Here is a 27,336-nt window from a genome sequence, read left to right as displayed (position 1 = left end):
CCCCCCAAAGTATACTATACTTCTAACGCTTTGCACTTTTTAAATCCGGAGGCCAATTTATTTATTTTTTATTACCCCTTGCCTCATTAAATCTAGCATACACGCAGGGTTTTGTGGGCAACTGTATACTTTTCAGTACGATTGGTATCGAGTACTGGAATCCAGTTTCTGCCTTTAGGGCTAAGTGTGTATGTACAAGCTGTGATCTATACTTGCAGTGTAAATCATTCCATCAGTTATAGACAAAAATGATCTGTTAATTTTATTACTTTCCCTTCTCGATATGTAAAGGTTATTTTAAAGCAATGTCTTACTGATGCTGAAAATCTCTTTTCATTGTAAATGGGCATTATAAAAGACATGCCGCCTGTGTGCTTACGTCTGGGGCTCTAGCAGCAAGAGTCACCTGCTGTGCCTGGCAATCAAACTTTGCCAAACTAATCTCTTTATAAGCATAAATGAGGAATGCCACTACTACCAAACTGAACCAAATGCAATGTTTTTTTAGTGAGCTTTGTGGAAGGAAGATTCAACCTCGAACAGAACACTTTTTTTTTTTTTTATACACCAAAATATATATATTTTTTATACCAAAACATTTGCTTTGTGCTCTCTAGAACCTGTTAGCATCTGTAATGCAACTGCTAAATTTGTCACTTTCAGAATGTATGTCTCTATCAGTGAAAAGTGGGAAAATGGTAAGTAACCCAGTTTAACTTGTTAAAAAAGTACCTAAATAAAATAGTTGAACAAAAACATTGTTTTGCAAAAAATCCAGGGTTGACGTTCTTTTAAAAAGAGCTACAATAAGTTTATTCAGCAACTTAAAGGAGAACTATGGGGTCAGTGCTTTTCCCCATTGTTCTCCTAAGGGTTATGGGAGGACATATACTAGCGTCCTCCCGTGACCCAAAGCTCAGTATATCGCGAGCTACAGCTCACGGTATACTGAGACCGCGGCAGCCGGGACAGATCCCTACATTACTGTCGAGATCCACCAAGCTGCGTGATTGACAGCTGGCTCTGCCTATCTAGAGGCAAAGCCAGCTGTACCCGCCACCTCCCCCGTCCGTTTCGCCAGTCAGCGCTGGAGGATCGGAGCGGGGAGGAATCCCTGCAGGGAGCCGTGAGTGACAGCCACGGCTCTCTGCATGGACATGATCGAGAAGTGGGTGAGGGACCGTATGTATTCGCTCACTTCCCGATCTATTGAGCCGTCGTGTGACAGTTTCATTGTCACTCGTCGGCTCGAACTATGAGGTTGAGTGAAATAATAAATAATAATAAAAAAAGAAAAAAGAAGAACTAAAGGTTCTATAAAAATAAGAGAAGCAATATGAACTGCCACCTAGTTATATAAACAAGCACACCATACTCTGCAAAAAGTTAAAAGCAACCAGTATCCTCAACCTTCAATCAAAGTCCACTTTTACAAATGATCTTGCTCAATGGAAAACAGTAAATCACACGCTGAAAAGCCAATAATCCAAATGCAGCTAAATGTTGTGTTTGCAAAGGGAATTCCTTTATGACTTGCATAAAAAAAGTGTCATGCAAATAAGAGATCTCATTCCCCTTAATGCTTTTGAGGTATGGAAAAGGTCAAACACATGGTAACTATGTCATCGACTTCCCCTTGATCTATACATCAGAGGTTTACATGGAGGAAGTTCAAAACCCACTTATGTAATCTCCTAAAAGTAAAAAATGTTTTAAAAAAGGACCGTCATTCGGAACAATAGGGTGGGGGGGTATTAGGGAACAAGTACTGGTAACTCAAAATAGACACTGACGGAAGCTTTGCTGAAAACAAGGGACTGTTTTTTTTTATACTTCCCGCTTCTTTTTTTTAAAAGTACATTAGAATTTTATTTTAATTAAACATATTAAAGTCTACAATAAGAGCGGATTGTCAAGAAGAGTGCAGAATATAGGGGTCACTTTAGCTAAAATATGGAGTATGCAGCAAACATCTAAAATGCATAAAAGGCCATATACTTTAAGAATGTTAAGAAACTCATATAATAATAAGGCAGCTAAAGCTACAGCTGCATAATATTTACAACGTAGTAAACTGCCAAACAAACGATATGTGTGAACATCAAATTCAATGTTTAACTTATGAGTGGGCAAAAACTTTCAGTAAAATCATATGGTTACTACTCGATTCCACGCATCTGAGGGCAGAAGCGCAAATAAAGTCTGCCTATAAAAAAAAAAAAAAAGTTCCATCTGGTGTACCATTTTATGATTCACATTCTAGATCTATAAAAGGCAATACTAAAACAAATGTTTGCTGTATGTTTTCTGTAGCCCAAGGCAATAGCATTTCATAGGGGAGGGAGCATGTACCTAAACATTGTATATCTATAGATCTATAGCTATATATTTATTTTTGATTCTGCATTGTAAGAGATCCTTCAAATCTGTACTGAAACAAGTACCAATTTTGTAACGTACATTCATTTTCTTTTATATCATATGTGGCAGTGTAGTTCTGAAGTTCTGAAAGGGTAAGTAGGGAATTCATTTCTATATTGCTAAATGTATTACTGGTTTTGTTTTGCAAGTTTAACATAAATAAGGGTTAATTGGATCCTAGGTACCAACGGTACAAGACGCCTCAACTGCTTCCAAAGTCAAAATTAAAACAATCTAAACCCTAACTGGATGAAATTTAATTTGCTAAAGCACTGTGTATCATACACCTATTTTTTTGAAAACTTCTGTTTTTACCTTTATTTTATTGCGACTATTATTCTCCAACCTCATTGCAGCCACTTCCTGTCTACATGCATGCTCCCCAGTGCCAGCTACACATCATTGCTCTGGACGGCTTCCTAATAGTGATAGAAAATGTCCGCACATTGAGTGTTGCCACAACCGCTTATAGTCTACAATGCAAGCGTGTGGGATGGGTGACAACACAGGAGAGCAATTAGGAGACAGGGACAGAGGGTTTTCACCCCATAGCAGCAAGTGCCTGAGCAAGGACCTTCATGGTACAATTACAAGGTATTAAATTATTGAAAACTCTATGAAAAATATTGAAAAAATATTGAAACAAAATATATAAAAACGTTTCAAATTATACGAACATGTAAAAATTTATACGCGATTAGTGTTTGGGTTTAGGTCTTCTTTAAGCATTATGTATGCCATTCTACTGTCAAATACAAGTGAGCACTAGAGACACTGCTGCCTTGCTGGTAAGTGAGAGTCTCTATTATTTTGGCCAGTGAAAAAAAACCCAACTACGTAGAAGCAGGTGAATGTTCAACCTAGTGATCCTGTTTCTGACAAGTTGCCACCAGCGACAGGATGGTTAGTCTCAAAGTATTAGATAAAAGATTACACGGCGCCATCCATCACTGCGAGCACTACTATTGTGCCAGGTTATAACACTGTATGGAGTGCAGGTGATCTACCACAGGTGATCTACTACAACACTACAGGATTGTTAGTCTGACATCAGTCTTATGGGGGGTAACGCTTAGTAAAAGGAGAAGGCGGTGCCTAATCAAATTTTGGACAGAAGTCACGACTCCCTGGGCCTGAGAAGTCAATGGGCTCCGTAGGGCCACGGGGATCAGTTTGAATGTTCTCTAAGGTATCTCATCTTATATTGTTACCTTAGAAATGTTTGAGGCCATAACAGATTCACTTTAAATATGCAGTTTGAAGCCCCGCATTTAGGACCAAAAGTAAGAGCTCAAACCATAGATAAAATCTAGGTAATCATTCACAAACCTGTAAACTCAACAAACAAGACAACTCCTTTAAAGTCAATGGTTTTATTTTTAACAAGCCTATAACCTTGCCTACATATTTGCTATATGAGCACCTAGAAGTATGTGAAAGTAGCGTGAAAAAAATGTCACGCTGTTGAACAATATTTTGTAGTCTATAAAATTCCTGTTCCCCCTAGGCTTAGCAAATCTCAATGGAGAAAATCTCTAGATCTACCCAGTTTACAACTCGTTTATATTATGTTGATTATTTTGATAGGCCATGCATTGATATATCCTGCAGCATTTTTTAAAGGACATTCTACTAACTTGCATGGAAAAACACTTTATATACACATGGGCTCTACTATAAATAATTATCTTATGTCTATGCCTTGCATTTTTCCCCCTTCTTAAATAAAATGCATGACAACTCAACGTGTATAAACAAGCCCTTAAGCACCAGTATGAAATCTGCATATTAAGAGTATCCTCTTCAAACTGAAATGTGTGAAGTTGGATAAAAACGTATCTAGAGTTCTAATTCGGACATAATATTTCACATCTTTTAAAAAAACAGAGTCCTTTAAGAGCAATAAAGATGTTTTTTAAAGCACCATTGAAAATCCCTATTTTTGCACACTTACCCCCTATATTGCATAACATTGAAGAGCCTGCCTGCTCGCATTTTTTAAATATGAAACTTTAGTTACACTTATAGTGACATTAAAAAGTCAAAAATCTTTTTCCCTCCCCCCAATGTTAATGTCAGCACTTACCTTAAATGATGTCTCTTAATCCGATCTTCTTTCCTGTCCTTTTCATCTGTCTCTCCAGCGGTGCGGCTGATCCCTGAGCTTGCTGGCACTTCCTGTCCCACGTTGTCTGCATGCGGGTGCACGTGTCCGTGGATTTACCTTGTGTCTCTCCTCGCGTCCCGGCCGAAAATGTGAACTGCGCATGCGCCCGCCCCAAGATGCTTTGCGGCCGCCCGAGAATTTTCACATTTTCGGACGGGAGCCTGCGGGGAAGACACCGGTAAGTATTAACCCTTTTCAAGCATATATCTACCTACACCCCTTCTGATGACAAAAGTTGATTTCTCTATCGACTTTGCTCGAAGGAGCTGGTCCAGAAAATTTGGGCTGAACAGAGTCTGTATTCATTCAGATGCAGGCACTCTCTGGGTATTCAGCAGCTACTACAGCAGTGGCTGCTAAATCTAATAGCTGGCAGCAGGGAGGGAGGACTCCTTGGATTGTACTTGTTCAGCCCATGGGGCTGAACATGAGAAATTCCAAGAATGTAAGGCCAGCTAAGCACCCACTATTGTAAAATGGAAAAGTTACTGTATATCTAAATGCACTCCACAACTTCTGCAAAACCCTCTGGCTGACTTTTCCTGGGGGGGGGGAGAACAATTGGACCAATTGGCCTCTTCGGATATGTCTCCCTGGATAAACAGGTAACAGATATTCTTCTACTTTCCCTGTCCCTCCTCTGTAACCATATATTTACATGAAGCATAAAGTAAACCTAAATGAAATCCGGTATAAAAACATATCTATAAAGCTTGAGGGGGAATGCTGTTGGTTTTGCATGTTATAATTAGCCCCCCTTCGTATATAGTTAGTATGGTAGCTATTTCAATCTGAAAAGCCAGAACAAGCATTTTAAATTGAAGTCCAGGAAGAAAAGAAAAAAGTGACCCTTGTAGTGGATTTTGCCCGGGGAAAACATAAAACCAAGTATACTCACCTTATCCCTCACTCCTGTAGGCTTCCCTTTAGCGGCACAACTGGTCCTCAGAAGCAGCTTCTCTTCACTACTTCTTCAGCTGCAGGAATTCTGATGCCACCATGTATGATGGAGGGCCAGCAGTCCTGTGTTGCTGATGAGGGTGCTGAGAGCTTGTCCACAACCCAGAGCATTGGAGAAAGAAGACTACAGGCTGCCGGGGAGTGAGGGATAGGGTAAAAATAACAGCTTTTTATGTTTCCTCTAGACAAAAATGAGCATTTAACCCTTTATACAACATCACTTTTAAGTAATTGATTCGAGAATATGTACAGGACAGAGAGGATTTCTAGCAACCTGTTAAGGTTGTATGTTGGCTCAAGAACTTTCTTCTGACACATTTCATGCCCTAGCAGGCATACAGAGCAGTCAGGTCTAGAGAACACTAAAAATCTTTTTTTTTTGCAGGCTGAGATGAAGATATTTTCTAACACAGCTACCAAAATTATCAGCAAATGTCATTTCTTTTCTAGAAAATCTTCAAGCTCTAATACATTTATAAGTCCCAGGCCAGAAATAAAGCCTGTATCCTTGTGGTTTTTTTTTGTGGCAAGCATCACAGTTTGCATATGAAAGCCTGGTTCTTTAAGAACAATCACAGTCATGAATTATACTTTGTTTCAGTAAATAACCCTGTTTAAATGTTATTTCTTATACGGATAGATACTTTTTAGGCAGAATTTGTCACATTTAGATATTGCCTCTCATTAGTCCATTATGGCTTAGGAATAAAGTACAATTTAAATATATTATATCTTATAACACTACTAATAAAGGGTTTTCAAACAATAGTACAGCTGATAAAAAGAAAAACTAAAAAAAAAGTCAGTCACATTTAATCATTTTCACCAACAATACAACTCACATGCCTAAAAATCATATGTAAACAACAAACACAACAAGTAGAGTTAAGGCTTAATCCATTCAGCGCTGGAAGGGGTAGGCAAGGCACTGCATCGCTCCTTTTCAGTGCAGAATGGGTTAATATAAATTCAGTAAAACAGAGAGAATAAATCCAATAGAGGGAGTTATCACTGGCTGCAATGTGAACCTCTGACGGTGGGTACAGAACTAACCATGAACATGGCACTGAGATATGGCTCAGCGGACTAGATCTTTTGGTTACCCTGCTCCAAGACTCCAAGGCCAAACCTTTCAAAACGGGGAATACTTTTGCTACTGTTAATGCTGAAAGAAGGGGAACAAAACAAACACATCTATGTTAGACAAAAGTTAACAAAAACATTTCAAGTTGCACTTCATTTATAATTATTATAATCAATCATGGGTGCAAGATTGTCCAACAAAAGCCAGTTACAAAATTTGGTAGCCATAGCAGATATATGGAACATATTTAATTCTCCCTTACAGCTTATACCAGAGTCTTGTTACAAGATTTCCTGCTATTGTATTCTTTATGGTTCCGTCACTTAGGGCCATGGATATGTCACAACTTCCATAGAGCTGACTATTGCAGCAGAATCAGGTGTCTTAAAGTTCCCTTTTTCCGTTCTACATTAATTACGAGACTGTGGGTTGCAGTTTGTATCTGCTCAAAAGTGGAAGTTGCAAACGTTTAACTGATGACCCTTAGTTGATGGCAAACTAAAACTAAGAGACAATTAGAAACTAAGATAATGAATACTTGCATAATTACATTAGCTATACCTCAGCAGAAGCTGAAACTTTATAAGGTGTCAACACGTTATGTTTAGTTGAGAGCAACATTTTTTTTTATGCTATCAATTTCATACTAAGGAAAGGTGGACAGAAGGATGACTACAGTATCCTTTGATAGGATTATCTCCCTCTTGTTCCCTGACTTATATAACAATATTCCTGTAACAACAGCTATTTGTTAAACCTATAAAAACTCACAGCTTTTTTTTTCCAGTAAATGCTATTAGAAGTTCTTTCGAGAAGTTGAGCAATGTTTTCCATCAAGGAGAACCAATAAAGACCTGTTGAGTGCAAGGCTGCTCAGGTAAAAAATACAAGCGCATACTGTTTAGTCTTTATTTTGCTCCTTAGAGTGATGTCAGGTGGGTAATTTTGTAGCAGCAATTCCTTGCCAGCAATTAGCAGTGATTTGTGGCTAGCGATGAATGCTATTTGGCTTGGCTACTAATCACCAAAGGAGAGCATTGCAATAAAGAGGTTAATGCAGAGTGGCTGTCAATGGTGACCTTGCTACTAACTTGAATTGCTGCGTTGACCAAACAACGAGCGGATCAGCTACAAATCACTGTAAAATTACTTAATTCATAATCTTCCCGCCTAACATAGCCCTTAGAACTTGTATATCTAAAGGCTAAATTCACAAAGGTGCAGAACGAGCTTAATTTTGGCTACTTGTGCTTACCACTTCTAATGCCATTATAATATTGTCCGTGTTATAATTTCATTAATAGACACTGCCATTATGATAAAATCAACATAAAAGGTCAATTCACAACGTTTACTGCTCACTATTACCCCCTTGAGCCTTGTCCACATTAACTTCAACTTGTATGAAAGCAGTGTGTAAAGCAAGCTTTGGCAAGCATTTTCAAAGCATTTGGCAAGCTTCGAGCAACTTTCTTGAAGCCTGTAAAGTACTCTTCAGCTCCAGTTTAGGAATGTCAAAAGATCTTAAAGGGTATGTAAACCATAACAAGAAACTTTTCTTACTTGCTCCTTTTTGGTCTGTTAAATATACCATTGAAAGTGTTTTGATATATTTGTTTAATAAGTACTCTGTCGATCTTGCCAGAAATCCCAAGCTGTCCAGTATCTTCTGCATAGTTTGTGTTCTCTCAAAAAGACTACTTAGCCCTCTAGTTCTCATCTTAGGACTACAATTAGTCCCTATGCTATGGATAAGAATATGATAGGAGTGGTTCAGAAGCTTAGCACTGGACAGGCACTGGCGGAAATACCAGGGTCGCAGCGGTCACCCTGGCGTTCCGCCAGTTGGGGGGGCCCAGAGAGGAAGAAGAGGCAGCTCTGTGCAGAAGGGTCGGGGTAAACCCTGAATGCTGCCCTCCGCCTCCATCCACACCGAACCCTGATGCAACGTTCACATACTGCAAGGCACAAACCCAGCAGTGACGTCACCCGCTCCAACTCCAGGCTGCCGCTCATTGGCCGACACTCACCTCAGGTCGCCGCTCATTAGTCTACATGCAGAAGAGTTGGTTTGATTTTAAAAACACAGGAGAAACATGCCGCCTGCAGTGTTCATGGAACTCCGGAGTTTGGCAGACGGTGGGGGAAGGGGGGGTTGTGTGCTGCTGGCCAGAGTACTACATTCCAAGCAGGCAATACGGCGAGGGAGCTGCAATATACCAACTGGGTAGCATCTAGAGAGAGAGAGGTGCAATAATCAGTAAGCTAGAGAGACAGAGAACCAGAGGATGGAGAGCTGCAGGTACCGAGGGTATCAACTATGTTATCCTTATTACCCCTCCATCACTTACCAATGTCTCTTGTCCCCCTCCATACTGTGTGTTCTACCCATTGAGCAACCCCCAACCCCTCCACCTTTAATAGTCAGCTGTCTGTTGTATGACCCCTACCCCCCACGCAATCTGCCCCACCTACACTAACCCCCCCCATACCAACCACCATGGGAAAGAGCTGCAAAGTGTCAGCCTGCTGGGAACTGTAGTCCCAGGAAGCAACGTTGGAACCTTGGTGGTCAACGGGCTTCTTCCTCCTGTTTGGGTCACCCCAAGTGGCAGCACTCCAGGGCCCAGTCGCCATAGTGACTTTGGTAGTTCCAGCACTTAGGCGGGCCCGGGCAGGAGAAAGAGGGCCCCACTAACCACTGAGGGAGTGGCTTTGCTTCCTAGGACTATAGATCCCAGCATGCAGCATGCCAACTCTCCTCAGCACAGAAACTATAAAGGGGTCCCCCCACCATCACCATGGGGGGACCCCTCAGTTTCTTGCACCAGGGCCCTGAGGTTTCTAGTTACGCCTCTGGGGGCAGGATTCCAGTCCTGGCTGCTATAAAAGCCCACGCTACCACTGATGTAAGCGTTACATTGGTGGCAGCGAAAGTGCTAAAGTGGAATTCCTAAACAATCCCAAACTGGAGCTGAAGGGTACTTTAAAGGCTTCAACAAAGCCGCTTGGAGCATGCCAAAAGCTTGCTTTACACATTGCTCTCATACAAGCTGAAGCTCTTGTGCATAAAGCCTGAACTTCAGGCTGGTGATAACTGGAAGTTTCAGTAGGTGTCGATTGGGAAGAGCAGGAATAGGAACTATCTGATGTAGTAATAAAAAAATTTATGGAAAAAAGGCTTTTAACAGCTGAATGCCCATTTCCTTTGAAAAAAATAAGGATTATTATAAAGTTATATTTATGCTTGTAAAATAAACCTAATTAGGAGAATTTCTTAATGGTATAAAACAAGAAGTGGAGTTAAAATAATCTGAATTGAGCCTAATCTCTGTAGAAGAGTCAGGAAACTATAAAAGCTTTTCATTTTTAATTATTTGTTTGCACCGTTACAGCAGATACATCTATCTATGAATGTATTGCTTTCTATTATATACTTGTAACGTGTACTAGCAAAAGATGGTGGAATCTTGCTGGTCAAGGCGAACTCCATTTGCCAATAAAGCTCCCTCCTCAAGCAAGGAGGTAAGGAAATAATTTCTTTAGACTTGATAACGTATCGTTTTAACAAATTGATGCAGCATGCATTATTCAAGCTAAAGCTCTTGGAAGAATTAGAAAACAAGCCCGCTGCCTGCAGGGTGCTGAATACTGCAGCTTGTCCACTCAGGGCTGCCTACGTTCTGCCAATGTCTGACTTATAATATACTCTGGGTAAAGAAGCTTGATGTTGAATGGAAAGTCCCAAGAGACTGGAGGATTGTAAAAATATCAGTAGACTGCATCTTGTAACTTCCTATTATTGTGTACAGGCAGTATCACGTTTAATATTTTGAATATTGCTGAGAAAAATAGAGACATTCTTTTAAAAATCAACGGCACCCTTCTTAAAATCAGGTATCACTTTAAAGTATAAAAAGGAATAGGAGCAGTGGTGGAGGTATGGTTTCTCAGCAACCCAAATTTTCTCCTTTCAATTTAAATTTAGATATAAAAAAACTTCGACTTTTAGGTCTATTTTCTCCACTTTAAAAGGACATACTGTTCATATATTGCAAGACAATGTGAGATGATTGTGCAAACTGTGAAGTGCTGTCATTTGATGGACAATCTTAAAAATACACACATACATACATACATACATAAAAGCTGCAAAAGTGCTTGTTAGAAGGACACAGAAGAAAAGCACTCAGTGCAATGATTTCACTAAAATGCTGGTAACCCTGTTTTAGGAAAAGTTACTGCTGGCCCGTGGTGCTTGTGAAACCAGATACATAGCTGGTATCCTACGATTAGTGTCAAGTAGTTTCTTGCAGTCAAAACTGGTTATTCAAGCAAACAGCCTACACCAAGAGAATAGCGGATGGGAAAAGATCAAAGCAGCAGAAACATCCAAGGGTTAAAAAGGTTTTCTAATATTGGTGATTATTTGTTTTGTAGATGTAAGGTAAGTATCCATGAAGCTGTAGATTAGCAGAACACGCATGGAAGCATGCAAGGCAGAACCAGTTAAATTGCCAGCAGCTATAACCTATGAGGAGGAGAAAACATAGTTAATCAACAATAATCATTGTGGTATAGTCATTAGTAATACAGGATGATTAGGGAAGATGCCCATATTAGTAAGGTCATAAATTACAAGTCGCTATGAAAGGTGGCAATTTATTTTTAGAAACAATAAGAGGAGGATGACTGTCTTCTAAAAACAAAAGTCACCTCACCTACATAGAACAAATAGTCATACAAATTATTAAAGCTGTAAATAAACACCAGCTGATTATTATTATTACATAGTATTTATATAGCGCCAACAGTTTGCGCAGCGCTTTACAATGTAAGGAAAAGACAACCAGGTAGCATGGCAAACATTCAGGTTACAAGCTGTGAGCCATAATCCTATTTCACTGCAGAAGCTGTTTTGGGGTTTCCAATTGTCAGGTAAAGAAGTATATTGGGAAATAAATCCATTGGGGATAGCCAAGAGTACACTAACTGGGTCTCTAAGTAACCAACGTTATACTTGTGACACCAACGAACAGCTGACTATCATAGCTGCGGTCAACAGAACTGTATTATTTGTTAGGCTTAAAGTGTCTGCATACCCTAAGCTACTCTCTGAGTTTTATGTAAGGATAACCTAAGTTCGGACCAAATCCGAGCACATCAAAACCCAGAAGGAAACTGTCAGTGTTGGGCCAATCAGCTGCAGGCAAGGCATTCCCCGCCCTGCAGCTGAACGTAAACAAAGGGGCGGGATGCTGATGATTTCATTGACCTTAAATGGCAATATTTGGTCAATGACATTAACCTAATATGGCCTGAACCCAAGCTCATTCCTAGTTTTATGTTATGGAAAACAAACATGCAGTTCTACTTTAAAAAAAAAAACCCCAATCTTGTAATATTCAATCTTATTTTGAAAGTTTGCGTGACCGCAATCCAGCTCTTCTAATCTGCAAGGCTTGAGGCAGTGGGCAGTACTAAACCGGAATATATAAAATTATATATACATTTAAAGTGCTAGCTGCTTAGTGCATTTATTTAAGAGCGCTTAAGGTTTCCATCAGTGACATTTTTGAGTACTAAGCAGCAGCATGTCACGTGTGGTAGAGACTGCACATAGCTGGATTGCTGTGCTCTATGTTGACAGTGAGACTCCATGCAGGAGCTACTGTTCGTCATGCTCCTAGAAAGCCCCTCAGGCTGTTGTGTACTGCAGGAACCGAGTGGGGAGAGCACGCCCTGCATTGGCACGGTTTCCTTAATTTAACGGATGGGAGTGTGTGATAATGCAGATAGCAGTGGTACAGGATTTTCAACAAACAGGCAGGATCTACAAGTATTTCATACATTTAGGGCTGGTTTAGGTTTAGAGCTGGTTCCACGCTGCATGGCAACGCATAACACATGTGTGCTGCCGTGCACATTATGACACACTGCAATGCGCTGTGATAAAATGATGCCTGCAGGCAAGGCAAATCATTTTGCCTTGTTTTTGCATTGAGATTGTGTTGGGCAATGCTATCCAACACAACCCAATGGGGCTGGTGGGAACAAGCCTTTAAATATATTCTGAAAACACAAATGGAACAGTTACATTGAGCAACATTATTGAAAGTCAATGGTGCATATTTGTATTTTGGGTTTACAGACACTTTAAGCATCCTGTCCTGGCTGTTCTGCACTGTAGTGACGGTGATCGTGCACTAAATTCTTCAGGTACTACAAAGAACCAATAACAATAGAGCAAAACTTTAAAAATACCTAATTTACATATAACAATCTTAGACCGGAACTGTACCCTTCATATACATGATATAACTTGTGAATGTACTGGTTGGTGAGTTTATATAAAAAAGGTAAGCATTCCTCATTCTTGTCACTCATTGAGTCTGGGAATTCTTTGCTATTAAACAGTTATGATGGATACACAATATTTTCTGGGAATAAGCTGGCAGGTCAAGGTTACTTCTGGCAGCGTTTCCATATACTAAATGGTACTAAGTAATATATAAAAGGTAGTGGTATCCTGTAATAAGCACTATATTGAAACGTGTTGGTTTGTTCAACACGTATGTACATTTTTATAACGGCAACTCAGTATGTCAATAAGAGATGACCCTGTATCATTGCTATTTACCATTAAAGAATGGTAAATGATCTAGGGACTTAGCAATTTAATAATTTCAGTACTATAAAACATTGTGGAATGCTGGTTTATTATAGAATGAACCAGACAGTTTATTTGTTAGCTACTGGGCAGTGAATGTGAACGTCATGCTGGTAGAATTGGTCCTTTTTGTAAAAATTATGCCAGTGTCTTTAGAATTGTCCAAGAAAAGTAAAATACATAACAAATGCGGAAAGATTGAGGTGCAGAAGGAAATGAAGTCGCGTGAAGGCATAAAGAAGGGTCAGCAGTACAAATCATTGCAGAGATATCCAAGGTGTGCCAGGCCCCACAGCAGGATCATGGAGAATGGAAAGAAGAATGGCAGTGATGAGGCCATCAACAACATATTCCATAGGTGAAGGTAGGTAAAAACAAAAGGATTATTAATACATTTACAAAACTGTCAAGAAATGTTGCAAGCAAACATTTATTTTAATAACAGAAATGTTGTGTTATAAAGATTATGAAATAATATTTTAGCTTAGGATTTATATTCACTCTATTTTTTTTTTAGCTCTGCTTCTTTAGCCTGAGCCTGACACTGCAACTTGAGCATCAGGGGTCACTTGAAGTTGCATGCCTTGTCAACTGCCCACCTCATACACTTCCAACTCCTAAGTGCATAACAGGCTTCCTTTAATTAGATCATTTTAAGGCACCATTTTGTATAAACTGAACACAACTATTTTTTCTATCAGTTGAAAAAGAACACCAGGAAGTGTTATTCCACAGCTTTGGAATAACACGTAAGCGTAATGTGCAAGTCTCACTGGCCTCCATTGAGTCCCTCACTAGAGCCACAAAATCTTGACTCTTCCTGCCATTCTCCCGCTGCCAGCATGCTTCTTTTCCCTGCACTGTCTGAAGCTGGCCTCCAAGATGTCAATGGGGATTTGCCAACTTTACGGTGCACTACAGTATAGAGGACTGGGTGCATGCAGGCAGTGGGTGAACTGTGTAATGAGATTGTGCAATAGTACATCTAGTAATAGACACCATAGAGGTAAATGTAATGTATACATATATTATCTGAAAATTGACAATTTCTGTAGACTTCTTCAGTGATTGCATCTCCTGTATCTGCATCTTCACAAATACTACTATGACCTGCCCTGCACCCAGTGATGCTGCCAGTCCCAAAAAATGCTAGCGGTCTTGATGGCATCAATGCTTTGAGTTACTGCCCCAGAACGTGCTTGCATTAAGTGAAATCAGAACGACTTTTCTGCATACATGTTCTGAGGGTAAACTAAGAAGCCAGGCAATCAGCACTTTCAGAAGGAGGTCAGCAAGCTTTTTTAGGTCAGGTTTTCTTTAAAAGTAACTTATACAGGTGAACTACATCACTTATGTCCAATGTTTTCTCTATTTTTTCCATGTGCCAGAATTTTAATTACCTTTCCAGACATTGCCCTGCATAGAAAGTGAATAATCCTCTTCCTGTTACCGATGTTGTCAAATCCTGTTTCATCTATATTTTCATAATGTATACACAGCAAAGATGTTAACACAGCCTGGGTGCATAATGCACTTTGACCATACTTGCATATTACCAAATCCTTGCATATACCAAGATCCAATAAATAAGCAATTCATCAGAGCCTCTGGATGTTTTGGCTGACAACAGTAATCTTGTACAATAAGCATATACAAAGACTGATACTGTTGTCATGTGATATTTTTATTGAAAAAAAAAATCGAAATGAATACAGATCCAGCAGGAAAGTCTGGGCAGCCAATACATGCACATACTCCTCCCATAATGATGTCCTACAGGACATTTCTTGCTGATAAAAGTCACCTTAAAACAAACCATATCTGGTTTAATTCAAGCTGATTATACAATGAAAAAATCTAAAGTAAAGAAGGAAAAAGTACACGGGGGAAGGGGGAGATTGGCATTAATCAGTTAGCTTCTGAGACATCTGATTGTTTTGAAATTTGATTTTCAATAAAGGCATCTTCAGGTTCTGTCTTCATTTTTTGTCTTATACTCTGTTTTAAGTGCCCAGGTGTATACCAGGTTTATTTTGAGAGCCATAGCTTAGCAATTAAAATAAATGACGTGAAGTTTAACAGCCAGAAGCCTCATTACATTTGAACCTACATTTTCTCCATTCATTCAGAATTACTCTTCTCTCAGGTGTCAGTATAAAGTGCCACTATGGATAAACCTAGCAGTTATATATCTAGCACAGTGTTTCCTATGGGATGCCCATGTGAACCTGGAGCCCAAGCTGTTAAAAGGCATAAAGTATCCAGCTACTTACTCTGCAGATTTCCAGAAGTGACCTGGATGTGACAACCTCCGGTTGAGTTTTGGCAGTTTTTCCAGCATGTCCATAAGAAGGGTAAAGCTTGGCCTTTCATTGAAATCATAGGCCCAGCATGCAGCAAGAATCTCCTACATAAACGTTCAGAAAAAATAAGGATATTAAAACATTAAAGCAATTGCGTACTTGGTTTGGCCTCTGTAAAATGAGATCACAATGTTATTGCCATCACACATTGCCGTTTTAAAACATTAAATATTTACTTTCTAGAGTGCCCCACAATCTTAGGTTGGTGCTTGTCCCACCCCCTTCTGTGCCTAATGAATTGTTCACCAATGTGATGCGTGGCCTCAATGACCACCGTAAGGTGTGTCAGGGGAGGAGCAAAGCTAACATACAAGTGGAAGTTTGTATTTGGGTGGAGGTTTGGTAGGTGGCAGCTGCAGCTGAGGCAAGCATCCCATGTTCTTGGGCAGAATTTGTGGACTGTGCCAATCAAGTGCAGTGACCAATAAGACTAAGTAAACTGTAAGACCATGAGACCGGGTCAGTTTAGTATCAGCGATCAGTTGAAGAGGTGCTGGAGAACTGCTCACCTATGACAAGCATATTTGGATGGGAGCTATTAGACCACCTTTTGGGATATATTAACACTAGTGAGGGTCTGTATTCCATTTTATGGGTGTGGTGGCTGAACTTCAATACACAGGCTACATACAAAAGAGGACCGTGCTGGAGTATATTTATTCATAGCATGGGCATGCTTATCTTGGTGGAATAATCTATAAGTGGGACCTAGATAATTTAGTTCTGGGGTTTATCCTTATCAACTTCAAACTTTGTTACTTGTTATGGGTCTAAGTTTCATTTTGATATTTGTTGTTCACAAGCGCTAATGTCTGTAGCATAATGCAATACTATCTTATTGTTAAATTGTTTGCAAGTGTTCCTTTTTACAGTTATTGTAAGTGCAGCGATTGCATTATTTACAGAATACTTACAGTAACCTCCTTGCCCAGACTTATAGTGGACAACAGCTGCTTCACACCTTCACCGCTTCCAACTTGCCATATAAGAGCCTCAACTGCTTGACTTTTGAAAGGCCAATCTCGAGCCTGAAGTTCATACCACACAGTTCTTTAGGGTTTAAAAAAAACAAAAAACACATTCATTTTATTAATATGTTTCAACTGAACATGATACAAATGTACATTTGTAAAACAAACAATAAAAAGTACATCCATAACACTGTTTCCAGGAGTCTTGGAAGTCTTCTAATGGGACAGCTGCTCACTTGTAGAGTGTCTCTCTCTAACTGAATTTGAAATGAGGTGAGCAGTGTCCCTACTCCTACTCAATTAGCTGTGTGTGAATTCTGACGTGAGCTAAAAAGCAGGGGATCAATCTACTATTATTATTATTATTTTTACACAGCAGAACTGTAAATAACCGAGGTAAAACCGCAGTGAGCAGATTCTAGAGACCTGTTACATAAACATGGCAAATATGAAACAATCAGATGCAATATTTAATATTAACCACACTAAACAGCATACAGAAATATACTACTTTAAAGGTGTTTACATTTAAGACCCAAACATTATATAGAAAATATGTAATAAAACACTACAATTTACCCTAAAACAGGACATCGGCCTTAGTTCTGCGACGGTGGCTCCCTCCTCCGCTGCCCCCACGGCTGAAGTGCTTCTTTCGCTTCTCCTCGGATCCCCCACTGAGGAGAAGCTGAGCCCCCATGTGCGTGGCTGAGCTTATCAGAGATATGTTCCGGTCCTCTGTGCAGGACAAACACTGGAGCGATCAGCTGATCACTCCAGTGTTTGGAAATAACTGGGGACACATAGTACTATGTGTCCCCAGTTATGAATGAACAGGATGTGATTTACATTACTTCCTGTTCATTCATGAGTTTCTCAATGGGAGAAGCACTCTGTACAGAGGCTCCTCCCCATTCAGATACTGGATGATAGTAAAATCAACATTTTTTTTAAGTGCTCCTCCTCCCCTTGTGATCAGTTCGAAAAACATCTGTAGGCAAAAAAGATAATATACTACCCTTTTCTGTAGTTTAGGGGATGATGTCATCATGTTCCCGTTTAAATTCCTTCAAATCCCGCAAGAAGAAAACTGCAGCACATTCCCGGGAGTATTTTCTCAGCAAGATCTGGAGTACCTTACATTCTTCAGATCTCGCCAGAAGGAGGATGACATCACGCTCACCTAGGCGCTACGGTAGGAAGCTGGGGGAAAAGTATACTATCTAACCTTTTTCCTCTAAAGGTTTTTTTTTAATGTTTATTTTGTTTTCCAGAAAGGGGTAAAGGGGCACTTCAAAATTGGACCTTGCATTTTAGGTGCAAGGTCTGCAATAAGTACTTATTTTTGTTAGGATGTAAATCTGGTTTGATGCCACCAGATGTGCAATGTGTATGTAGGTGCTAGATTCACTAGATTTTCTTCTGTACAGATTATCCTCCAACTCTGTACACCTCTGCATATCTTGCATTAAGTACGTATACCTTTTATTAAACCCTATTTGTATAAATGTCTATACTTTCTTAAAGTATATTTCCACTTTTGCAGCCAAATTGGGATAACACCTATTTTATATTTGTTACATGTTCCCAAAAAATGTTTTAAAATGCTTCTTGCAATTTAAATTGCTTTTACTTGGGTTAGGGTTTCTTGGCTGGTTAAGGGGTAAAATTTCTACTTGCTTTTCCTTCTTTGATATGTTAGGAGGGGCCATGAAGGGTTAAAGAATTACAACCCTGGAGACTCCATTGTATGTTCATGAAGTTAATGAGAGAAACACAATCCTCACGTTTCAGTCCTAAGTCTTTCTATAAGGACAGATCACTGTAAAGGTGCTGAGAAAAACCTGGAATCAGCTACGTATTTCTAAAAGAAATATTGAGAAAAAAAATATTTTTCATTATGCTGTGTGAATGGGAACACATAACAAACATATAGAGTGGTTTTCTCAAATTTGACTGCAAAAGTGGAAATACACTTTAAGAGACTGCTGTAAAGATGGTACATATTCTACACATCATTATTGTAACCTGGTGATGTAGGCATGCAACTGAGAAATAAATGTATTCAGGAAGAACAATTGGCTGTGTTCTACAGAAAGAACCATTGCACAGCAAAAACTAAGATTAATGTGTATGTAAACCCTCAAAATTAACTTCACGTATTTGCTCCTTTTTCGTCACATATACCACAGAAAGCTTTTTGTTATATTTGTTTGATTAGTGAAACTGATAATTTCCTGTACTACATTATAAGTTACTGTAGATTGTTCTCAGCTATCTCTGTGAACCTCAGAGCACCTCTCACCTATGATATGGAGATGAGGAAAGGGGAATGTGTTCTGTAGTCCTGTCCTAGGGCAACACTGCTTCCATGTGGATGGAACAAGGCAAGTGAAAATTGTCACCCTAGGACTGGAAGTATTACTGGCAGGACCACCAGGTGAAAATAAAGGAATAAAACTAGAAAAAAAGGAAACCAATGCTGCAACAAGATCTAAAGCCTGGTAAGCTGCAATAGTTTACAATTTTAGTCTTAGGTTTAGATACGCTTCAACACATCACTGTCATGTGACTCCTCAACGTCAATAAAATCCTGTGACACTCTACAGTAAACCAAGCTTTATGTGACTCACACATAACATTTAACCTCACCCAAAAGCATAAACGTCAGCAGCTTTAGAAAATGGGAGCTTATCTTCATCTTTCCCAGGAGCCATCTCACGTACTATTTCTGGGGCCAGGAAACATAGCCAGTCATGGCTCAACTTCAACTCATTCTCACGCCTAACAGAGTGAAACAGAATGCATTTTAGTAGCGCATGTCACAATAATATGAATACATTTCTTAACATTTCCTACAAATATATCAGTTAGATGATATAGACAGTTACAAGAGGAAACAAATTAAACAGTTTATGATGAGCCCCACCCTTTGTAGTAGCCTTCAAACAAATAAAAAACATATAAAGTGTATGTACAGGCAAAAAACAAACAAACCCCAAAACAAATTAAGTACACCAGAACAAGCACATGTGCCACTGTTTTGTCTCTTTACAAACACTAACAATACACTGTAGTGAGCTTACAATGCTGGACCGATAAGACAAATAAGACTGGAAACAGAGGACTGCTTTAGAAAAGCACAAAAGGGGCTAAAGAGATGAGTCACATTATATTAGATCAGGGGTAGGCCCCCACGGCACTCCAAGTGCTCTGTAACTAGAAGTTCCATGAGACATTGCAAGACTCTGAAAGCCACAGGCATGACGGGATTTGCAGTTTCACCACAGCTGAAATGCTGAGGTTGCTCACACTTGTATTTGATTTTCCTAGCACACCTAAAGTTGTATGTTACACTTTACTCCAAATACATACATAACTGTGTAACCCAATGAGAAATAAAATAAAGCAATGCAAAACCAAGAGTTGTCCAATATCAGGCTGATCCCAGCAAATACTGGCAAGGATAATCAGCCTACCTGAGGGGATATTACAATCCATTATATTCTCAAAATGTCTGCTATTGCACATAGAGTGCTTTCAAATTGTTAGAAAATCCTTGTGGCAGTGCATGTCAAACTCCCCAATTTCTGATGAGGAAAGAGAAGGGAATGTTAACAAATGCTCCACTACTATACATCTGCTAAACACAGGCAATTGCTATAGGACCTGTGAAGCTTCACGGTAGGCACATGTCTCACCATGCGATGCTCTATAATAATAGGAATATAAGATCGGAATATAAGACCACTCTTGGACATGAAAAGGCTTTTAGATCATTTACTGAAAATTCTTCAGTCGAGGAGTTCTTACCATCCCTCTTGTACAACTCCTGAAATTCCAAACAGGCCAAAGTCTGTGATTATTACTTTTCCATTTTCATAGAAAACATTCTTGGATTTCAAATCTTTGTGGACGATGCCTTTGGCATGCAGGTAGCCCATCCCCTGAAAGTTAACAGAATAATACAAGATTAGGGATAAACAAGTAGTTGCTTTCACAAGAACAAAAAATTAATAAGGGACACAGAGAAAATGTTTTCAATATACCACTGCTAATTAATACTAGGATTATTAGTTGTTTTGCTAACCCAGTAACATCCATACTTTGAGCTGCTGAGCTGAAGCAAGGATGCAGATCAGCAAAGTCAAAGAAAAGTCAGCACTCCTAATCTGCTCACTTGTTGCAGGTCAGTGATTTAACGTACTGAAGAGGGTCATAATGACTTCCAGGCAACTATTATTTATATAGCACTGACAATGTACACAGTGCCTTACATAGTTGCACATTCACATCAGTCCCTGCCCTCAAGGAGCTTACAATCTTGGGTCCCTATATCACATGCATATATACGAGGGCCAATTTAGACAGGAGCCAATTAACCTTTCAGCATGTCTTTGGAGCACCCGGAGGAAACCCATGTAAGCACAGGGAAAACATGCAAACTCACGCCAGGGACCCCCTAGTGCTGCAAAGCAGAAGTGCTAACCACTATGCCACTGTACTGCCCACTAGCATGTTTAGAAGAAAAAATGGCAGACTCCATGTTCCCTTTCTGACAAGTTTCCTTTACGATACAGCTGCTGGAGGCAAGAGATGACAGTCACAGGCTTGGAAACATCTTTAGACATATCAGCCCTGCTGACATTTACTGGAGATAACAGATAGCCAGGTAGGGGTACAGTGAATGTACAGGCTTATAACATATTTCTCTTACACAGTGCTCCTCAACCCTTTTTCAGTCCAGGCACCCTTTAAAAAGTATAAAAAACCTTGACACCCCAGTCTAATGGCTCATTCAGACAGGCATGCACACCTGTAAACAGACCCAATCCCGGAAGGGATGGGTGTTGCATGGAATTGCACGCAGCAGCCTGTTCTTCCCTATGGAAGGATGTTAGCAATTACAGGCGGTCACATGCACACCCGAAACTGCACATCCATGTGGGTCCGGGTGCCTGCACTTGAATACACACTACCTGCGTCCAAGTGCGGGCACCCAGACCCGCAGGGATGTGTAGGTTCAGGTGTGCCAGTGATTGTGTATAATTGCATGCAGCTACATTCTTCCATAGGGAAGAACAGGCTGCTGCGCACAATTGCACATAGCACTTGTCCCTTTCAGGATCATGTCTTTTTATGGGCGTGCACCACTGTATGAATGAGCCCTTCAATGTAAACAAATCTAAATGGAAAAAATTACATGTGGCCTCTCCAAAATCCATACCTGATAGGGGTCTGGTGTGGATTTTAAGGGGGAACCCCACACAAAACCCTGGTTAAGAAAGGCTGCTCTTACCCATAAAACTATGTTGCCTCTAACCCAGGATATGTCACAATATTTAATGACAAAATAAGTTTCTTATGAACATTTACAGCAGTACTATGGCCAACACTGGTGAATGCATTCACCTAAAAGATAACTACTAATGATGTGCAAGAAGTATTATAGAACCTAGAGAGGGGAAAAAACCCAAAAAGCTTACAAATCGTTTTTTTACAACCAAGTTGAAGGAGAACTATGAGGTGAGTGCTTTTCACTCACCTCATAGTTCTAGCCGACCTGTGACAATGAGACTGTCACAGGTCGGCTTAGTAGATCGGGAAGTGAGCGAACACATACCGGGATAGGCAGAGCCAGCTGTCACTCACGCAGCTGGGCGGATCCCGTCGTCTAAGTCGGGATCCGCTCCGGCTGCGGCGTCTCAGTATACCGCGAGCTGTAGCTCGCGGTATATTGAGCTTAGGGTAATGGGAGGACGCTAGTTTGTGTCCTCCCGTTACCCTAAGGAGAACTATGGGGAAAAACACTGACCCCCATAGTTCTCTTTTAAGTGTCACTGTGGCCTTTCCACCACATACATCGAGCAAAAAATTGGTTGAATGGGTTTGAGAAAATAATGGTTGGTCATAAGACAATCCAGTTTATGGACACACTTTGAGGTGTATTTTTCAGGTCCAATGTTCAAGCCTGTTCCATTATCATTATAGTAGTGTTATTTTGTAAACTCCTTAGACACAAGTTTCCTGTCAGGCAAGAATTTCTCTATTTACATAGCAACTGCTATAGAATTGGGTCCATAAAATATAAACCACAGTAAATAGCCTTTTGTCACGATTCCTCCCACACACATGAATCAGGCAATAGGTAAGAGCAGAAAATGACCTATTTAGTGCAAAGACATTTGGTGCAATTATTATTCCTTCAACACATCCAACTTATATTTTTTCAGGCATCATTGTAAAGAAATACTTCACATGAGATTTGTCAGCATGGAGAAATCTTTACCACATCTGTTCATTTTTTGGGGCCCATTTACATTGTGCTAACCACAGGCATTAAAACGCAATGTAAATCAAAAATACATAAATATACTATTTTTGATTGAATCAATTACACGATTGATTGTTGTAGAGGAATATTTAATTAGCCACCATATGTGATGTTTTGCCTGCAGTGATTATCTATTGGATTTATGGATGCATATATAGAAATGGGGACACAGTAATTTTATACCCCCCTTTCGTGATTGTACTGTGATGTACAAGATTGTCCAACAGGTAGGCTTTTAATATACCTTACAGTAGAAGTGACAATTTTAGTGCTTTATATTATCTTCAATGGTGATGTTTCCAACTGAATACCTTTATTTAGATAGTGAGGCACCCTGATCGGTGACCTTTCTTGTCCCTCTGCGGCCTCCGACACTGGGAATGTCTCTATCTCTTAATCCACACCTTGCTTACACTATGTAAGTGAATCAATTATGAATGATATACAAGAATGTTATATTGTGCAAATATTTATTATTCATCCAATTTTCTGTACTAGAATATAGAATACCTCCTATCCTGAAGAAGCGAACTCTGAAACACGACGAATTAAGCCACTGTGAATGACCTGAAGATAACTTGTTTGGGGATCACTTTTTAGTATTTAACCTATGTACAATTCGAATATATTGTGAAAGGTGAATAGACATAGACTATGGGAGGTACCCATTTATATTGGAAAGTGTTGCTTTATTTGGTGATTTGTTCCCATTTACATGTACAAAATCCCTAATATGACTGGGAATGAAAGTGAGGATAAATCCAACAAATGTGAGTTGGCACTAGAACAGAGGTAGAGAGGAAATATTCCACTGGGTAGACTTGTTCCTGTCAGAACACAGTGGAGCTACAGGTGAAACTCGAATAATTAGAATATCGTGCAAAAGTTCATTTATTTCACTAATGCAACTTAAAAGGTGAAACTAATATACGAGATAGACTCATTACATGCAAAGCAAGATAACTCAAGCTGTGATTTGTCATAATTGTGATGATTATGGCTTACAGCTCATGAAAACCCCAAGAACCCCAAATCCACAACCTCAAAAAAGTAGATTATTACATGCAATCAATAAAACAAGGATTGTACATAGAACAATATTGGACCACTGAAAAGTACAAGCATGCATATGTACTCAGTACTTGGTTTGGGCCCCTTTTGCAGCACTTACTGCAATTACTTTTGCACGATATTCTAATTATTCGAGTTTCACCTGTATACTTCATATTGACAAGATATCCTCTTACTTCCTGTTAGGTCTACCAGACAGGAAGTGAAGGGAAATCTCCCTAATAAGACACAGATGCCAAAGATAAACAAAATTACAGTGGTTTTGATCTTCTCCTACTCTGTACAAATTAAAAAAACAAATTGGCTTTAGATTTATTTTAAGACAGTCTATTCATTTTGAATGGGTGGTTAAAGCACCTGCAGCATTTTATCCAGCACAGCACAATGCAGTGTTCGCAAATACAGTAAGTTTTGTGGGGCACAGTAATGCGTATTACATATAGCCATATTACCAACATGCCTTGCAGTAATGTGAAAAAACATGTGTTACCATGATGCACATTTGAAAATGCGGCCTTAAAACACACCTTTCAATCGTGCAACTTAGCCTTTATTACTCTGTTGTTCTCCCACCAATATCACTGGTTAAAGAGCACTGGTAAAGCAAATCACTACAGGTATAGTTGAATGGCTAGTTAAATAAGTATAGTAGATTGAAAACTACAATACGATCCTGGGCAGAATTTAGTGCTGTATAAAAAATCAGTCCGTGCAGCAGGTGGTCAGCAGATTCAGAATTCTAAAACAGAAACCACCAAAACAGCTAAGTTTCGGTAAATTACAGCACTAAATTCCTATTTTCTATAAGACAGATATTCTTTACATAGTGCTGAGTCCACATCCTCCCTTCCAAAACATTTGGCTCAGTGCAATACATCAGGTTCAAGAGTATCCTATGATTTATTTACCCCAGCTCCTTACTAACATTTTATATTCACCAGGCTGTGGTTACTAAAGTATTCTTCTGCATCTGTATTTGTACCAGGTAGTGGTTACTACATTGGCCATTTTATATAACTGGTCTACTTGTCAGCAAGACTTTTTACTAGTGGATAGGAGTGAAGATTTCAAGGACTACACAATGTCCATCCGCAGCCCTGCTGGCTTTTGTGCAGCATTTACATACCTTTAAATGATGGCTCTGCACCGGAAGGTAGATTACCGACGACTGCCCTAAGGCGTACTTATATTTAAACAGCCTGCTTACCTTGATGATTTCTTGTGCAATTTGTCGTGTTTTGTTGATATCCAGGGAGGTCTTGGGATCTCTTACAAATGCATGCAATGTCCTCCCTTTGCAATAGCTGAAACAAAATATCAAAAACTTGATTCAGAAATAAGCAACTCAGAACTAAAATAAATATTGTTACTGAATAGTCTTTATCGTTACTTTCATGATAAATTACTTTGGTTTTTGTAGACCGTCAGACTTTAAAATTCAAGTACAGATCATCCCTGGGCTATGTAATATTTAAATAAACTAATCCTAGGGATAGAATCAACATTCATACCCCGTTCACATTGAGCGATTTATCGCGCGGTAATTCCCGTGATATCGCGGCAAATTACCGCGCAATATCGCGCTCCAATGCAATCCAATGGGGCAAAGGGTCCTGCTGTCGCGGGTCGTGTGTCGCTACAGCAGGACCCTTTTTGGAGCGGATTTAGCCGCGATTCAAGCTTGCTCAATGCAAGCTTGAACGCGACATCGCGCGGCAAATCTCGCGATGTCGTGCAATATGCAAATCGCGCAACAAACGCGCGATATGCATATCGCACAGTCTTCTACCCCTGGTAAAATACTAACCTTTCCCCGTTTCTGGTGGCCCAGCAATAATCTAAGCTTTATGAGTGTGCACAACTGGAGAAAGCTGAGAAGAGTAGCCTGGTAGCAAATAAAAAGGGGTGACAACTAATTTTTAACTTAGCTGTGTCTGCAATCCCATGGTAATGCTTTAAATTCAGTTCAGAAGTGAGGGGAAATCTTTCTAAACCTCATCCACTTCAAAAAAATAAATAAATTAAATAAATCAATTATTTGGCTGGACTTCTACTTTACAGATCATTTGAACCCTCACGATTTATTAGTGTAATGCAATCAGTAGTAAATAACAAGGGTTATATTGGGCTTTAAAGGCCATCTGCCATAAGAAGCAATTTACACTAGCAGGTCTTCACTGGCACATAGGCTGAATCATATATCCCCCTACAGTTGGATCTGTTTATAATACAGAGCAAATACTAAATGTATGCTGTACAAAGTGCGAACAGCATAGCTCACCTTCTATCAATCAGAACAAAAGTTTGGTGCTCATTTATACTTTCATTTAGTCATGGACTTGTGTCAAAAATGACAAATATTCATATACTAAATAAAAAGCATACAAAAGAAATATATACAAAAAAAGTTCACCAGAAAATAGTATATGGTTTAGCACAATTTAATGAAGGGCGCTCACCTAGTGATAATAGCCAAATGTGGCGGGTGCATGCAGGCCCCCATGAAGAGCACAACATTTTCATGTCTCGTCTGCCTGTAGTTCATCACCTCCTTTTTGAACAGTTTCAGGTGATCTTGGTTATTTCCATCGATTTCCAACAACCGGATAGCTACCTCTCCATGCCACTTGCCTTTGTACACTTTCCCCCACCTTCCTTGACCAATTAGATCTGCAAGTTCAATTTGTTCAAAGGGTATATCCCATTCCTGCAAATATACACTAGTCTGGCTGGCTTTGCGGAAGATCATTCCTCTGAATGTACCGCTGGTGGACCTTGATGTAGGGAGCTCATCCACTTCATCATCATCGTCCTCTGGCTCAGATTTGTTGGCTTCTTGCTCCTCAACTTGCTGAAAACAAATGTGTACAGAACTTTCAAAAATCAAATAATACTATATGACTGAAAGACAATATTGTACGAACGCAGGTACTATCTACATTTTAGAAGTAACACATCTTAGAGAAGTTGGCAGTTACCAATGGGATAAATATGCATCTCTATGAATATATAGCCCAACCCCATCTGCCTATAAGGAAGGAGAAAAGAATTGAAACTTTGTATGTAACATTTATAATCTATTTAGTTCCATTGTGTCTTTAAAATTATCTAATGGACTCAAAAGGGAATGTTTAAATCTTGTCTTATCGATGACACACATTCTGTTGGTACTTCTAGAGGCAAGCATTCAGGGCAAAGCAGAGTACAAATATAGTCTTGGAGTGGAGGGCTGCCATCTCTCTACACGGTTCCATTCCTCTCTGGGGGGCGGGGGGTTAAGATGTCTCAGGTGGGG

The 27,336-nt window shown here is 39.6% G+C and overlaps 1 protein-coding gene and 1 long non-coding RNA gene across 2 annotated transcripts in view; one reads left to right on the top strand and one right to left on the bottom strand.

Annotated features, from left to right (window-relative positions):
* Positions 1-3,665: 3,665 nt before the first annotated feature.
* LOC108784543 lies at positions 3,666-24,362 on the top strand. The gene is made up of 4 exons (XR_001941077.1): positions 3,666-3,791; positions 9,473-9,479; positions 13,373-13,379; positions 24,352-24,362. It is a non-coding gene; the product is annotated as an uncharacterized LOC108784543 (long non-coding RNA).
* Positions 6,021-27,336, bottom strand: part of KSR1 (kinase suppressor of ras 1) — a 143,990-nt gene continuing 122,674 nt past the window's right edge. The window contains exons 15-21 of the mRNA XM_018553390.1: positions 26,501-26,892; positions 25,249-25,345; positions 20,450-20,583; positions 19,289-19,420; positions 16,580-16,715; positions 15,576-15,709; positions 6,021-6,713 (exon numbers count right to left, since the gene is read on the bottom strand). Of these exons, the coding sequence (XP_018408892.1) occupies positions 6,635-6,713; positions 15,576-15,709; positions 16,580-16,715; positions 19,289-19,420; positions 20,450-20,583; positions 25,249-25,345; positions 26,501-26,892 (1,104 nt within the window). The 3' untranslated portion in view covers positions 6,021-6,634. The remainder of the gene's footprint in view (positions 6,714-15,575; positions 15,710-16,579; positions 16,716-19,288; positions 19,421-20,449; positions 20,584-25,248; positions 25,346-26,500; positions 26,893-27,336) is intronic.

This window comes from Nanorana parkeri, unplaced genomic scaffold, assembly GCF_000935625.1.
Source record: "Nanorana parkeri isolate BGI_ZX_2015 unplaced genomic scaffold, ASM93562v1 scaffold118, whole genome shotgun sequence".
NCBI lineage: Eukaryota > Metazoa > Chordata > Amphibia > Anura > Dicroglossidae > Nanorana > Nanorana parkeri.
Note: the sequence above shows the minus strand (reverse complement) of the source record. Positions and strands in the feature narration are given on the sequence as shown.